Raw genomic sequence first — 16,762 nt, forward strand, 5'->3', positions numbered from 1 at the left:
CTGTATTCGTGGAGGTAAGAGCACATCACTGTTCCAAAATGAAGAAACTTCCCAGCGGGATCCAACCAAAACAAAGCGCTGGCCGTGTCGTGGGGATAAATCTACCGCTGTACACTCAGCAGGACTTACTGTTAATGTGGTCAATGTAGTAGATCCCAATCTGTGGATCGTAAGCCGCCTCCCAGCCCCATGGCAGCTCATCGCCTACGCAGTCCGCAAACGACAAGGGCTTCGTCAACCTGGAAAGAGAAGAGGGGAAGTAAACATACAGAAGTGGACTGTAGGCATAACCCACCTCACTTCTCTCCCCCAGCCCTCGTCACAGCGCAGTGTACAACACCCTCGCGGTTAACTGCACTTACGGCCTCCAGTGGCTTGATCTTTGCTTTATCCAGCTGTGACCCGCCGCCTTCGCATCTCGACAGCACCTAACTGCAAGTCGCTTTGCAATAAAAGCGTCCGCCAAGCGAGCCGACGGAAACAGCGACGTAAACCCCCCCCCCCCCCCCCCCGTCGCGTGCTGCTGTGCCCTGCCACTGCGGCCAGCCGGTGGCCTTTCCGCTACAAGGGGGCTGCGCGAGGGGCTCGTGTCGGCGCTGATCCGGATGGGGGTGACGGCACCTGACGGCCCGGTGAAGTGTACCCCGATGAGATCATCGAAGGGTTCCGGGTTTAAGTCCGGAACGCAGCAGCTGCAGGGTTCTGGAGTTGTTTCTGCTCAGGCTTAACGATCATGAATAAAGTTTGCTTGAAAGACATTTACAGCACATACAGTAACCATAAAGGGGAATGGGAAACTGCACTTCCTCTTATCTCTGGAGAAACCTGTACATGTGTCATATTGCACTTAAGTTCCCTGGGCTAAAAGCCTCCTATTTTTCCCGATATTCTTGGGAGAAGACCTCTTTAGAAGGTTTTAGTTTTCCTAGAAGACAAAATCAAATGGACAAAGGAAAAATTCCTTCCTGAGGTAACGTCCCAGAAACGTTAACTTATAAAATACATGTGAAAATCTGACTCTTGATGTCAGAGCGCCACAATCGCACTCGTCATAAAAGCAGGTGGTTACATACAGTTGACTTGTTTCCATCAGGTGCTATAACCTAAGGACTGTTCAAGGTTTTAGTGTTCCAAGAATCAAACAATACTCTTTCATCAGTAAGCCTTTATTCCCCATTATCGCTACATAATAAGGCTGTAAAAATTTCCTCTTCTGAGATTTGAGCTCCTGGCCCCGTGGCTCTCAGTATAATAATCCATCACCAGCTTCTAATTCTAGAGCCGCAACTCAGCATATAAGCCAGCGGCTTCACAAGGCATGATGCACGCTTTTATTTAGAGAAGATGAAGCACTTCAGATGATTGCAGTGTACACAAACAAAGGCTTCTTCTTTATACTGTATTGTGAGAAGCTGAAAGCGTATAAAATAAGTCAGCTGCAGACAGAGGCTTCAAATATCTCTTCATCTTGCAGATCATATTCATCATTTTATGAATAATGCTACTTCAGATATATAGGGGTTTGATTATTTCAGCTTTTACCCGAGGAGTAAAAACATTTTATCCTGGCCTTCACTAAACTTAAAACTTTTTTTAAAGTTTGATTTTAGTTGAAGATTGGATTAAAATGGTTTTACTACTCAGCGCAAGAGTGAACCCGTACACCTCAATGGACTATGTTATATTTTCTACTAAACCAGCATTGCCTGTGTAACTTCAGACACTCACTGGCATCCTGAGAAAACGAAAGGTACAGGTTTCCTACAGTAAGCCTAATTTGGCTTTTCCAGAGTGATGGACTGAATCAAACTTCATGTTGCGGTCTTCTTCTGTCTTCTTGGTTGTTTAATATGCCTCTGTGGTCTGTCAGGACTTGAAAGTCCCACCAGTAGAAAATGTCTATGAACTCTGAATCTAGGCTTCAAAGAGCAGGAAGGGAAGATTTTCCCTTGAGCAGTAATTTTAAGAAGGCAGAATTGAGCTGGACAGAGATCTTGTCTCCCATAGAGCTAGATGTGAATACTGGCCTCTAATATACCCGTGCTTTTTTACACATAAACACAAATTCAGACCATAAGGACATAGCTGGCAAAGGAAAGGGAATCTTAGAAAAAAAAAACACTGGGCACTGTGATCTGTATTAAGCAATCAGCAAGTGAAAAATTGGAAACCGATTTATAAACTTGCAATCTTTTTGGTAATTCAACTTTTATATTAACTCCAAGGGAACACTGCCTATAAAGTTATAAAGGGAGTCCTATAGGCAAAACACAGGGAACTCAAATTTCCAGCAGGTAGGTGATCAGTGACAGAGGCTGAATTTTCAAAAGATAAGAAAAAATGATAACGCCAAATAAAAATGTAACTTCTGTAGTGTAGGGAACAGGGATATATACAAGGATAATCTTTTTTCACTTGGTGAAATTAATTGGGTGTTCGTAAAGGCTTGGAGAAAAGCTTGCAAGTGTACAGAAATCAATCCCGAATGTGGACCTTGGTAAAGACCATAGGACATTCAGAGAATCTATAAAGGAACAAGTAATAGGTTTATTCCATGCTGAAAAAAAGAAGAAAGAGAACACAACGTTTCGGCCGTGGAGCCTTCTTCAGGTGCCTGAAGAAGGCTCCACGGCCGAAACGTTGTGTTCTCTTTCTTCTTTTTTTCAGCATGGAATAAACCTATTACTTGTTCCTTTGCAGCCTACGCATGCTGACGCAGCTACCCACCTGAACTACCACCGTATTCAGAGAATCTGCTCTGCGGAGAGCACGGCCCTGCTGAACTACTTGGAATGAGAAACAAACCTAAACAGAGTGTACACAACCCTCAGTTAATACTCAACAGTACTGCCACACGCTGAGGGAACGTCAACTGAGCTAAAGCCATGAACTTTAGTGTTAGTAAACACTCTGGTCTTTATTTATACCACAAGAAAGCAAACACTGTCCTTATTTGAAACCCAGAAAGACCAATACCTTAATGAAGGAGAAACAATGAAGAAATACCACATTCTGTGAATGCACTGCATAGACTGCAAGCGAGGAATTAAAGGGCTGGAGGAGAATCCTGCACATGCATTTGCTTGTTTTGTAACTCTGAAAGAATGAGCGACTGACAGTGAGTGGTCATGATCAAATGGTGAATACACTCAAGAGCTCTGCAAGCACAGTACATTAGTCAGCCTGCTCCCCACAGGGAAAAACAATCACCCCATGAACACACACACTCTGCAGGATGGGAGCTAAAAGTAGAGACAATAGAAACAGGAACTCCAGGCAAACAAAGACGAAACATTTAAAAATTAAAATAAAGATGACCAGGGAACATTCAACCTTTTTCATAGTTTTCTTAAAAAGTCATAGGCTATAAACTAATGCACCACTGGCACCATAAAAAAAAAAACTGACAGACCTTATCAGTAAAAAGGCATTTTAATAATCACATACACCATCGGCATTTGACAACTAGTCCATAGACTTTTGGAGGTATAGTGTTTTCTTGTGAAGGGCTGTCAAGTCAGGTATGTATACTCACTCATAATTAACTACAATAAATGTTAAAAATTAGACAAGTGGAATGTGAGGAATGTTGGGTCACATAAGCAACATATGCTTTCTCCATGGTAATAAATAAAATACAACCTTTGCACTTTCCAAGCAGAAACATGACTGGACTCAATTGTGGGCAATACACAGACCCATAAAAAAGGTTTTTTTTTAAATCAGTATGGTATATAAAGGACTGTTACTTTGGAAACAATGGGGAAGCTACTTGAATATGTACTTAAATTGTGCAGTTGCTTGTACACAATCAGATTCGCTTGCACTGAAGCCAAGAAATACAGGCTACCATCTAAGCAACTGTGGACCCGAAGAGCCCCAGTTCAACATGTTTTATAGATCACAATTAAATCACCAATTTCTAAAGACCTGGAAATGTGTTCAGTTAAAGAGGTAATTCATTAAGTAATTTAAATATTATTTCGCACCAACATCTTAGTAACCTACTTCAATTCAGTTAATTGGACAGAATGCTTGCTTAATTCATGAATAAGTTAAACTGTTTGCTATTTTTAGAAATGGGTAATATAAGACTAGATGGAATGGCTCTTCAGGAACAGAGATGGAGACCCCTGATCAAAAAGGTTGCACTACAAGTGTATCAGATATCTTGGGAAACAATAGTTAAAGAAAGTTTCTGCATTTCGACCCAGTATGTCAGGGCACTGCAGCAAACATTCCTCTGCAATGCTCTTTCCTGGAAAACCATCACATGGTTAGCCAGCAGCCACATTACCCTGCAACTCACAACTGGCAGCCCACTGAAGCTCAGCAGGTGTGAGCCTGGTCAGTACCTGGATGAGAGACCTCCTGGGAAAAACTAAGGTTGCTGCTGGAAGAGGTGCTAGTGGGGCCAGCAGGGGGCGCTCACCCTGCGGTCCATGTGGGTCCTAATGCCCCAGTGTAGTGACGGGGACACTATACTGTAAACAGGCGCCGTCCTTCAGATGAGACGTAAAACCGAGGTCCTGACTCTCTGTGGTCATTAACAATCCCAGGGTGTTTCCCGAAAAGAGTAGGGGTATAACCCCGGCGTCCTGGCCAAATTTCCAATTGGCCCTTACCAATCATGGCCTCCTAATAATCCCCATCTATGAATTGGCTTCATTACTCTGCTCTCCTCCCCACTGATAGCTGATGTGTGGTGAACGTTCTGGCGCACTATGGCTGCCGTCGCATCATCCAGGTGGGGCTGCACACTGGTGGTGGTGGAGGGGATCCCCATGACCTGTAAAGCGCTTTGAGTGGAGTGTCCAGAAAAGCGCTATATAAGTGTAAGCAATTATTATTATTATTATGACTTTCTAGGGGGTATTGGAAGCTCATATTCTTCGCAAAGCACACTGGTTAGAGCGAGAGGACGTGCCGCTGCAACTTCATGTTCTACATCACATCCTTCAAGTCAGAACTGGCCAGGACATATCTCCGAAATCAGGCCCAACCTGCACAAGACGCACAGCAGCTCCTGTTGCGGCACTCTCTCGTCACGCCCTGGTCTGGGCTCCTGGCAGATGTTGCTGTTTGAAAGCCATGCCATGGCACCTCCGCCATTTACAGTCCTTTTTTGCCCTGTTCAGAAATGATATCCCCAACTCTAACAGCTGGACTGGAGTTTGCCCTTTCAATTGGCAAGAAGCCTTGTCTTATTCAATTTGAAGGCCACTACCCCCACAACCTCACCATTCACTGGAGCAAAGAGGATATGGAATTTCTCAAGCTGAAAAAAAAAACACAGATAAGCCTCCAACAAGTGTGTGCACAAGCAGCCATTTTACATAGCATGCAAGCCTTTCATTCTTCACATTGACCAGGTTTCTCCGTCAGCTCCACTTGAAATGTCTGCTCGCCTTGTTTCTTCTTGTCCTCTCCCTTTTCCTACTTACTCCTCTCCCTTTCCCTACTTACTCCTCTCCCTTCATTCAGCTTAGCTGAGTAGATACTGAAATCTCCTACTTTGGAAATCCAGCATGGTTCAAATAAAACAGCTTACCTGTCCACGTGCCACAGTTAATAAAGCCCTGCTAAAAACACAGTTCAACAGTAAAAACAATTAGCATACACATGTAATGCACATGATGTTATTCTCAATTTTACCAAGTAATCTCAAACAACATGCTTCCCATAAGAGGTGACAAGCACCTGTTAGGAGTTGGTACAAAACTGAAGTATGATTTTTTTCTCAAGTGCCCACAGAAGCAATTTGCCTCCAAGCTAGACTTGCAAATTATACCCCCAAAATACAATTCTCAAGGTAGGAAACACGCATAACAAAAAGAGGGAAAAAATGCACAGCGCAAAACTGCAGAGGTGCCGAGCAGAAACAAATATACATAAACGGAAACGGTCCATATTTTTACTGATCAAGCCTTGTTTAACCAAAACACTAACAACTGCAAAAAAGAACATGAGTATACAGTGTGTGTCCAGGTGACTATACTATTCAGGACATACACAATAAGAAAGAGTTAAATTCTGGTGTCTACATACTTACAGGATTTAAAAATGTAAGCACACAGGTATACTAAAATCCAAAATATAAAGTGAAACTAAGGGTATTAAAAACACTTTTGTTTTTGACACATAAATTTTTAACTACAGCTACAGTTTCATTCCAGTTGTGTTAGGATCTTATTTCTTCTACAAAACAGATATGAGCTGGCGGGTCAGGTGCTACGTGTCTCCTAGCATGCCCACTGACTGATTACCTTCTTAATCGTGTGGGTCAGAGCTGGTTCAAATATTACTGGGAAAAAACTGTTTATTGCAACTGTTGCAACTTTAAAAAGCTTCCATTCTTAAAAAAAAATCACCTTTGTGTATGTATTTGTAAAAAACCAACAGATACAATTTTAAACACTTCAAAAAGCCTCAGTAAACATCAAAACATAAAAGGTAAATTCACACGAGCAATGTGGAAGTGAGCAGCATACATAAAATGTCGACAAAAAAACAAGAAATGGCAAAGAAAAGATGCATTTCTTACCCTGGAAAAAGATTTCTGAGACTTATTCACATAAAGCGGGCAAGTAAATACAGCAAAATAACCCCGAAAAAGAAAGGCAACACTCTATTTTTAATATTTGTGGAGAGCCACATCAGCACACCTTTGCTGAAAAGGATCAGCTACAGGTTAATTCCACGCTGAGAAAGCAAAGGGAGAAACACAGGGTGTCACCTGAAGAAGTCCCAACAGCCAAAACACTGCAATTCTCCTTTCCAGGGTGGAATTAACCTTTTCTTGATCCTTCACAACACGACGTTCCTGAATTTGCAGGACAAACTATAATCAACCGTGCTACAGGCAGCTGAGAAGGCCAAGGACACAAATGTTAATCTCTCTTCTAAAGCCAGCAGAAGACGAAGCTACCACAGGTCTTAAAGGAGTGATCAGATGTTCACTGACCACTCTAGGTGGTCAAATGGTCACTTTGGCATGATTCTCCAATTCATTGGAGTAAGGAGTTCCAGAATTCAGGCTCCACGATAGGTCTTGTAATCTAACAATTAATATATTTTTAGTTCTTTCAGACGGACAATGTCACATGACCAGAGGGGAGCAAGGAGTTAAATAATTCGGAAAGTGCACATGCTCTTCATGGGATGGATGTATTTCACTAGCGATTTCCTGATGGCCTTTTTGCATACTTTTGCAAGTTGTGGTGCCTGTGAACTGGGCAGATCTTACTGAATAATTTAGTGCTGTCGTTCTTATCTCTCCCCATTTTCCCCCATTACATACAATATTCCATCTTGAATCAGGCGTTTGATATTGTAAGGTGCTGATGCAACACTAAGCCCCACCTGGTAACAGAATAGTGGTCATTTGGCCAGATTTGTTGTTCAATATATGTACATAAAATGCTGCTTTGATTTTGTTTGTGCATTTTCAGAGGAGACGCCCTGCCACCCTGGGAGACTGTCTGGTGATCTGGACAGACCTCAGACCCCGAGTGGAAAGAGGCACATACGTCACATACTACGAGGCCACAAACGCCTCATGAGTGAAGCTTACTGACAATGTCTTTAGTTCCGCTGCTTGTGATCTCTCACCTGTCTGTTTCCAATAGCACAGCCCTTTGCTACAGCTTCACAAAACCCGGCAGCAACTGCCTTGGTCAGAAGCTGCTGCCTTAACGCCCCTCCGGTGTCCGTGACCGTGAGCAAAGACTGCAAGCCCAGGAATCGATCTGTGGGCAGCAGGGGGACGAGGGCCTTCACTTGGATCATAGCCCAATTCAGCATGGACTACACTCTAAAACGTGGGGTTTTAAGGGGGCACAGACTGCAGAAAACATCTACAGCATGTCTGAGGAGCCAAAGTCTCAGGCATGGATGACAAAAAAGCCACAGGCGCAACTACTCACATCCCTGCTTATGAATTTCCAAGCTAGCAACAGACACCCATGTGAGGCTGTTACTGTTAAAGTGGGTAATTTTCAAGACAACTTTCCACCTCAGCACTGGCCTCGCTTTGCTGCCACTCCACAGCTGTCTGGAGCACGCTGGTCCTTGAAGGAAGAGAAACACAATCCCGCCTCCCCTATTTGACCTGAAAGGCTTTTCTACGTGATCGAGCTTGAATAGATGGGAGTTGTATATTCCTCATCCCATCGAAGATGGCTCGAACCATTTGAAAACATGATTTAAGGAATATGGTCAACAGGCACTCACCTATTATGCGATTGAAAATGATTCAATTACTATAGCCTTTGGTTATGCTCTGAGCCATCAACTTTAATTAAGCAAAAGAATCTAAGCTGGTGTACTGCTAGTGCCTCACAGAATCCTACTGACTGGCCTTCCTACAGACAAATTAGAAATGAGTGCCTAAAGCCCACTGGAAGGTTGAAAATGAGTTATTGCAACCATCAATTTTCTAATCCCTTAAATAATCCCCAAACGTATTGGAAGGGTGTCACATTTACACACAACAAATTATTACCCTCTTATTCGTCAGCTTTAATTACCTACAAAATTACAGTTGTGTCAGACACAAGAAAAACAAATGCAAATTTAAGTCAATGAACATTAAATGATGATAACTGTGCTTATAATAGGTTGTTCCTGAATTATCTTGATCTAGCTAAACTTAAGCAGTCAGGTTTTGCAATTCAGCCTCTTACTGAATGGGAACATCTAGCTGAGATCTTTTACAGAGGTCTTCTGGTCACAATGGTAATGAACCTTTTTGTAAAAAAAGCTAATTTAATACAAATTCTGCCGATTTCCTTTCTTTTATAAAACAGTTGAAATTCAGGCAGCCCTTGTTGGGCGCGGTTTTAAAGTGGGAGTCCTGTCCAACCCTAAGGCCGGCAGAGATATAGCAGCCATATCACCCTGCAACTCCCAGCTGGCAGCCCACTGGAGCTCAGCAGGTGTGAGCCTGGTCAGTACCTGGATGGGACACCTCCTGGGAAAAACTAAGGTTCAGAAGCTGAAGATCTTTAATTATGTGCACGATCACAAAATGGTCACAGTTTCATTATTGGTGGAGTCGGGTGCAGAATGATGGGGTTGCTATGTGCTTCTGTTTGACTCGTTTGGTATCATTAAGAATTTTGAAATGAGTTCACGTCTGTGGTTGAACCTGACCATCTAATTCTGCTTCGCTCAAGTATTTGGGGACTCCACTGTCACCTTTCATTGAAGGATCTTATTAAATTCACCACCTTCCTAAATAAGTTTAGTAGAGCATGGATCAGTTACGGTCTGAGATTCTTGGAAAGAAAAGGCTGCAAATTAAAAGAAAAAAGCATCACAGATATATTTTTCCCACTTAAAGTAAATTAAAGATGCAAAATCTTTAAAGCAAATAAAATTTGGTCCCACTGTTTGTTAGGTTACCTCTATAGGTACAGAACAGCAGGAGGATAATTAATTGAATAAAACACCAGCAATTTGCAGCTCTCAGGCAGGAAGTTTGAAACTTATCAAAACAAGAGGGAAACCTAACTTTTCCAGCATTAAAAGGTAAAGACTACACAGCGAGATCCTTCAGTTTGAGGTTGTTGTACCTCACAAGAGAAAACATCTGTTGGATTTACAGGACAGCTAGTTTATTGTCGACACTTAAAAATGAGAAGCCGCAAAATCGGTGTGATCAGTTTGCTTTCAGGAGTAAAAATCTGTAGCTGCTTCCACCTGACTGTTTAACTTAGATAACTGTCCCTATGCTGTTGTTTCAGCAGTGACATTCTTTCCAATCATATTTTTCAAAGTCTACCCTTCCCATATTTTATCCATTATCTGTTTCAGAACAATAGAACAGAGCTCTAAAAATCACTCCTGCAAATAACAAAGATGCAAAAAATCAATTTTCTTATCACCACCCCTCACATGAATTAGTATGACATGCACTAAACAAGCTTGGGGTTTGAGCACCGATAGGGTGTCCTTTGATAGTATTATAAAGGGAAAACTGCAGATTTGCTCTCACAAACGTTCAGGTCCGCAGCATGTTTAAGGAAGATAAGAATTTCAAGCACAGGACACATCCTTCATTATGATCTCCGGTTTTCAAAACAGCCAGGGCCACTCAGTTTTCAGCGTTTAGCGGTGGACAGGAAGGAAAACCCTACATTTTTCACGAATCTTCCGAAAACACATCATGCAACATGAATCAGGCATCCACAAATGGGCTGATACTGATCAGCAGATAAATTAAATACAACACCGCTGTAACAGGATTTTTAGAAGATCCTGCAATGGCCTTTATTTATTTACAACCTCTCTTGTGAAAGTTTTATTAACCAATTATGTGTGATACAGTTATTTAAACAGCTCTCTCTTTGGACCATTGTGAGACTGCATTAAAAAACAAAGGAAACCACTTACAGTCAGCTAAAGGCATGATATTGTTCTTGATGAGATTAGTGAATTATTAATAATGAGTCTCTGAAAGGGAACTGTAATTATTAGACAACATGAACACCACATGTTGTACTAGGTTTTCTAGGCCACAACCTACCCTGTTCTCATCTCTTTCATTTTTTCCCCATCACTCACTCTACTTGCAGATTCTTATGTTTGAAAACGCAGTGCTTTACATCGCATTTAGATAATAACGATAAAGATCTTTTGTACAGACGTGGGACTTTCTTTCTGTTGAGCCCATGAAACAGTGAAAGAGGAAATGAATTCTCAAGACCCACAAGAACATTTTTGCATCAAAACTTCTGGTTCCAACATCAAGCTACACTCAATGGAGATCCATAAATCTTGCCCATTCGTTGCAGCTCAGACGGCGCAGAGCACAAAATGAAAAATCCCAAATGTACCCCGATATTTTCTCAGCACGTGAGAGTTTAGAAAACTGTTATTTTAGGCATTTAAAATTTTGGTGAAGATTTAGCAAAAGTGCGTTTCTAATTCCTAGCAAAAAACACCGTTCACACTAGCCTGGATGCCTCTGGCTCATTAAGCAGGTTGTGGTTGCTATAGTGAGAACGCAGGGATGGAGAAGAACTACACATCAGCAAGATCTGGCTCCCTGCTACGGATATGAAGGGCCTGCTTGGTTTTAAATGTACATCTATATTCAGAGATTAGGAACACCACATACACAGGACTACAAAATTATTTTCCTGTCATGTTCACTACTGCGGATGATCGGCAGGGAGAGTTTGTATTTACACAGCGACCAGGCACCTGTCAGACAGCCCTGGTTTCCATGGCAATTAATTTGACAGGAGTGCTGTACCACCTGGAGGCAATTATCCGCCACGCCAGCCTCAGGTGGCTCAAGACTACATAAACCGTGATCTGCAGTTGTGCCCCGTAATTCTGGGTTTCTGGACTGCTTCACTCCGACTTCCCTCTCTGGATTATCCTCTGGTGCTTTCCGCTGTGGCTCCTGGGTCTCCTGGGTTTGAATTTTGCTTGTCCCCGTTTTCGGCTCCGGAAAACTCTTGCCTGTGCTCGCCTGTGATGTGCCAGCCGGTCTCTGCTGCCTGCTGCAAGCAGCGTGCTGTGCGCTCACACAGCTGCATACCCCTGTTTATCAGTATGTTCTTGGGTTTACTTCACAAAAACGTGTCGTTGTGTTATTATCTCCAGCAGTGACATTTTGCAGTGCCAAGTTAAAATTTAACTCTGCAAATGCTCCAGTGTGACATCACAGAAGCTTAAGTCCTACAGTAAAAAAACATATGCGAGGTACAGGGAAGGCTTCCTATAAAAAAAGAGGTTTTCACACACACATGAATAGGGTTCTGACAAAACTTGCTCTTCTCTAAATGTCTCAGTTAGATGCATGTCCCCCTGTCTGTGGAAGATAACATCAGGCAATCCCATCAACAGCTTGAAACCCAAACTACTATTTGTATGACATTTAAAAAAAAGTGTTGGCTGATGTGGTATTTCCTATTTTCTTCAGTGCAGGCCTGACTAGGAAAGTACGAATGCCCTCTTGTAACTCAAGATTTTGCTGGAGGTTGTGTCAAAGTGACCCTCTCCAGTCTAGCAGGTTGTTGATGCTTCCATTGAAACTGCTCAGCTAGGGATCCTGGATGAAGGAGTACTTGGCCTGTTGACTCAAACTGCATCTTGATGCATCCAGGACTGTATTCAATAAGCAGAGTTTCTGTGTAGCATTGTGAGACAGTTCAGGTCTCACCAAATGGTGTCAGAACAGAATGTGCTGTTTGTGAAGTATTATCATAAAATAAGTGGTTCCAATGACATTAGCAGCAGTGAATAATGTAATACATATAAAATTGATTAAAACAGGATTATAGAATATTGTAAGAGATGAGAAACAGGTTTATATTTAAGGATTTTATTTATACTTTCGTACTGTATACACATTTACTGATCTAAAAATAGATGTTTTCTGTACACACAAAAGCATTGCTGGTGGACCTATCACATCTCTTCTCTCACAGACATATCCAGCTTCTTGGTAAGCTAGCCTCTCTGCTACTGGGGCTCTCAAAACAAACATCATGAAGCCGAATGCCTAATGATAGCCCCCCCCAGGATCGACACCTAAAAAAATAGAATTTCAGTCATCATTGAGGCACTATTGCCATTTGAATGGCCTCCTTATACTAGGGGTGCCTGTCTTCTTGTATGAGATCTCATTCATGTCATGCCAAACTCGAGCACAAAACTGCAAGAATAACAGTGGTGTCCAGGGTGGTGAGTGAACATATTTTAACATCATACAAGTCTCCGTTTTTATCTGTCATTTAACATTCATTTTTGAACATGCTAAAACAGCCAGGGCCTCAGAAGAGGAATGGTTTAACAACCAGAAATGATTTTTTCTTACCTTTATTTACTTCAATATACATCTTATAGAAACATTAGATGCCATTATCATTAACGGAGAGTTCGCCACAATGAAAGGACCCATCTATAAAATAAATCTTCTCATTTTTTCAGTTGTTCAGTTTCAGTTGAGGTCAGTTGTGGGCATCTCAAATGCGTATTTAATCTTTACAGAGCTCAGGACACACAGAAACAGGGAGGCTGTGAAGACCTCAGTTGCCAGAGTTGGTCATGACTGCCCTAAGCCTTGGCAGATACCTGGAGCGAGGCCTGCACAACCCTGAGGCACCTGTGTCCACAGTGATGGAATCAGTCAAGTCTTAAACTGAAACACAAAAAGAGCCCCAACTGTCTGGCAAACACAAAACAACAAATGATATCAAGGACAAGTTCATTATCCATTGCAGTACAATGATCTATTGTCAAACCAACAGCAAATGATCTTCAACCAAGTGAGAGAGTGTAGGCGATCTCAGAAGAAGAAAATGGAAATTGTCCATCAACTAGAAATGCAAAGCAACCCTGCTGAAGCTGTAACGAGTGAAGCCGATTCTTGTGCTATGAGCTCCCAGCTATTTCTGGGCAAAGGCTATCAGCTCTCACAGTTGTAAAGAGGTGAAAAGGGATCTCCCCCCTCTACTTGAGAATTAAATCAGCTTCAGATTCTAAGGAGTTACGACAGAGGTTTTTAAAACAAAGACTAATATCACAGACTGGATATTTAATCTAATAATTAATTCTAGAAACTATGCTCAGATAATCTCTAATCTATTCCAGCTACAAACAAACAGCCCAATGAAGACAATGTTTCCAACTGATTTTTTTAAAGTAAATTTCAAATCTGGAGGGGGAAAAAAAACTTCAAAAGGCATTTGCCATTTCCACTTCAAAGAAACATGAATGTAGTTCAGAAAAGAATTCCTGTGACATTTCTGCCACAAATTTTTATTCTGAATCAAAGGTATGGTAACAGGAATAACAGGCTGACAGTCGAAAAAAACAACCCCGTTTACCCCAGGCCATGAGTCACATTTGAGGGTTTTTCTGACATGGACTTGTTTCAGGTCCAAGAATTACATTTCAATGGAGTTCAGGTCCGGAATTTGACTTAGCTGACGCAAAATACAAATTATTTAGATTCTACAAATTATTGATGGATTAATTATCCTTCAGATGTTCTGTTGTTATCCTGCTTACATGTTCAGGTGCTAAAAAACCTTCCAAATTAATATGAGAATTATCTTTTCAATCACTCCTGTCTAATACAAATTACAAAAATCCCTTTCCAACATGAAGCAGCGATTTTTTTTATTCATGACTATCTTGGAAGATGCTTATGGGTTCTGATGTTATAATGTGGAGTGAGAAGACCTGAAGCCAAGTCTAGGAAATGGGCATTTATCTGTACAGGCAATTAGCACCTTTTAATGTTAAATATGGACATTAGCCTCTGTGAAGGCATGATGCACTAGATCATGCTGTCGAAGATGATCATCTTTTGTACCAGAGAAGTAATTGCAATGCAATCTTAAATGTAAAGCAGGGCTGTTTCATCCTGCTCCAGGAGGCATGGGTGTTTGCGGAGTTTTTAGGTCTCTTTAGAGCAGCAGCATCTGAAGAGCTGGGAAAAGCTGCCCATTTAAGCCAATAATGAGTAATGAGTTGACTTAGCCCACTAAGAACTGAGCTGGAATGAAAAGCTATAGAAACACAGGCGAAGACTGGGCAGATCTCGCATAAAGACAGTCCAAGCACTTGCTTCTGGTGTATCCCGCTTTTCTTCTAACTTTTACACAGTTCTTTGAATTGATTTTCAATGTATCGATGCCTACAGTTCCACAGGTAGGTGAAACACCGATTAAAGCCGGAGAACAAGCATAAAACATATTTATACATCTCTGTGACTTTCTGATGAAACCTCCTGATGTGACAAATGCAAAATGCATAAACATCTGTAAATTGAAATGAGAGTTAGTCACAGAATTTCACCAGCAAAATTTTGCATATCGAAGTTTTCATAACCAATTACTGATGTCCACAGTAGTTTACAACTGAAACCACATTGTCTAGGAATCTTGCTTGTTAAAAGATGGCTGTTCATATCTTTATGAGCATCTGTATATAGTTGTTTTTTTTTTACATAGATTCCTCACAATCTGCCCAGCCTCTTGGAACACCTGCTCATCGACATCACTACGCTGCTGAATGGTGCTACAAGCCAAAGGAGGTCAAGAGGTTGACTGCTAGGGTCCCCAGCTCTAGTTCTGGAGAGCCTCCAGCCTAATGACTGTAATAGGGTACCTGCTTTTTAAAGACTGGCCACACCTGCAAGCTGTTGATGAATCAAGCAAGTGATCTGTTCAGTTAATAGAATTCTGTTCCTTTAGGGCTCAAGAGTACTTACATTTTACTGCTTGAACGATCCCTAAAATACTTAAATTACCTGTTTATTGGTCAAAATGGGAATGTTCCATCTCTTTAGAAATGGATGATTTATTGGTGACCTATGAATCCTGCAGGACTGGAAATCAACGTCCTGGACAAAGGGTCTTTATTTAGTTCTCATGAATAGTTGAAATTAATAAATGGTGATCCTGTGCTTTTTGCAACATTACTTTCTGCGAAAAATCAAAAGCCATTTCTTTTTCAGCCTTCTTAAGATTACTGCATGCATTTGCGATACCTGTTCATTTCTACAGTGAAGTACACGTGAAGAAACCTTCACAGGCCTCTTGCACAGTTTTGCCTATTCTCAGCCATTTCCACTAAAAAAGGGATGGGCCACCAACTCTCCAGATGTTGGGGAAGGAAAATTCACCCCGCTGTGGCTGAAACAAGTCAGTTCGCCCCCAACCTCCTCTCTACTGATGCTCAGGATGGTGAATGGCAGACAGGGACTATTTGTGTCAACACCCGAGGTCTCATTCAGCTTTTTTCCCCCTCCCAGCAGTGTGACAACAAAGTAACACACAAGTGCCAATGGCGGATCTCTCAGCTCAGTTACAGTGCTGTAGCCAGTTCAAACCTCCTCAGCAGCCAGCCTCTCTGGTCATTTCCAGTGCACAGAGCTCTTGTCTGTGGCAACTATAACTGGTGCTTTTCCTTCTGGAGCTCCTGGCTTTGACAAAACGGGCACCACACACCAACCCCCAAAGTAACATGCCCCCGCTAGGTTCCACCTTCATGGTGTGGTGTCAGAAACGTTTTTAAAGCAGCCGTTTTGGGCTGCAGGATGTCGTTTTCTAAAATGACAGACAAGTCACTTTTCCAGGCCTTCCCTGGGATAAACAGTGTGTCCTGTACAGTCTACAGCACCAGCATCAGCCCCTCCACATCAGTAACACTCAAGAAAAGAAGTTGGCCACCTTGCCACGTACACCTTCATTAAAACCTGCACCTAATGAGCTGTTCATTTTCTTATTTACTCAAATGGACCACCAAGTACCTTCTATAACCAAATCCTGTGTCGAGTTCGCAGTGTGGCAGGAAATGAACTGTAATAACTGATTGGTGTGCACACACATGGGGAAGGAATCTTGCCAGCAAGACAAATCCTTCAGAAGCATCATGCTTGCGAGTACAGGTTTTAAAAGTTACCAATGTGAACTCTGCTTTTGATCAAGCTATGCCGTAACTGGGGACACGATTACGGACCAAATGTCCAGAAAGTCATTCGATCAACAGCACCGACGGGGCTTACTGTAAGTCTTGTGTCACATCAAGGACCATTATACCAACCACAACCCGAATCTACTCTGAAACGGAAAGAGATTTGGTGCTATTTTTCTTAAAATTGTTTAAGTATTTTTTTTTTGCTATGAGCTGTGCCAAGTCAGGCAAAAGATATCTCAACAGTTAATGCTGAACCCTAAGGACTTATGCATAAATGCAACACATTCGATACAGTTACACAAAACCCTTCAAACTTGAA

The 16,762-nt window shown here is 41.9% G+C and overlaps 1 protein-coding gene across 1 annotated transcript in view; it reads right to left on the bottom strand.

The window, feature by feature from the left end:
* The window catches only part of LOC148677536 (protein WWC2-like), a 71,939-nt gene that overhangs the window by 40,500 nt on the left and 14,677 nt on the right, over positions 1-16,762 (bottom strand). Inside the window, exon 2 of the mRNA XM_088642284.1 lies at positions 130-239. Within this exon, the coding sequence (XP_088498410.1) occupies positions 130-239 (110 nt within the window). The remainder of the gene's footprint in view (positions 1-129; positions 240-16,762) is intronic.

This window comes from Lepisosteus platostomus, chromosome 1, assembly GCF_059453375.1.
Source record: "Lepisosteus platostomus isolate fLepPlt1 chromosome 1, fLepPlt1.hap1, whole genome shotgun sequence".
NCBI classification, from domain to species: Eukaryota; Metazoa; Chordata; class Actinopteri; order Semionotiformes; family Lepisosteidae; genus Lepisosteus; species Lepisosteus platostomus.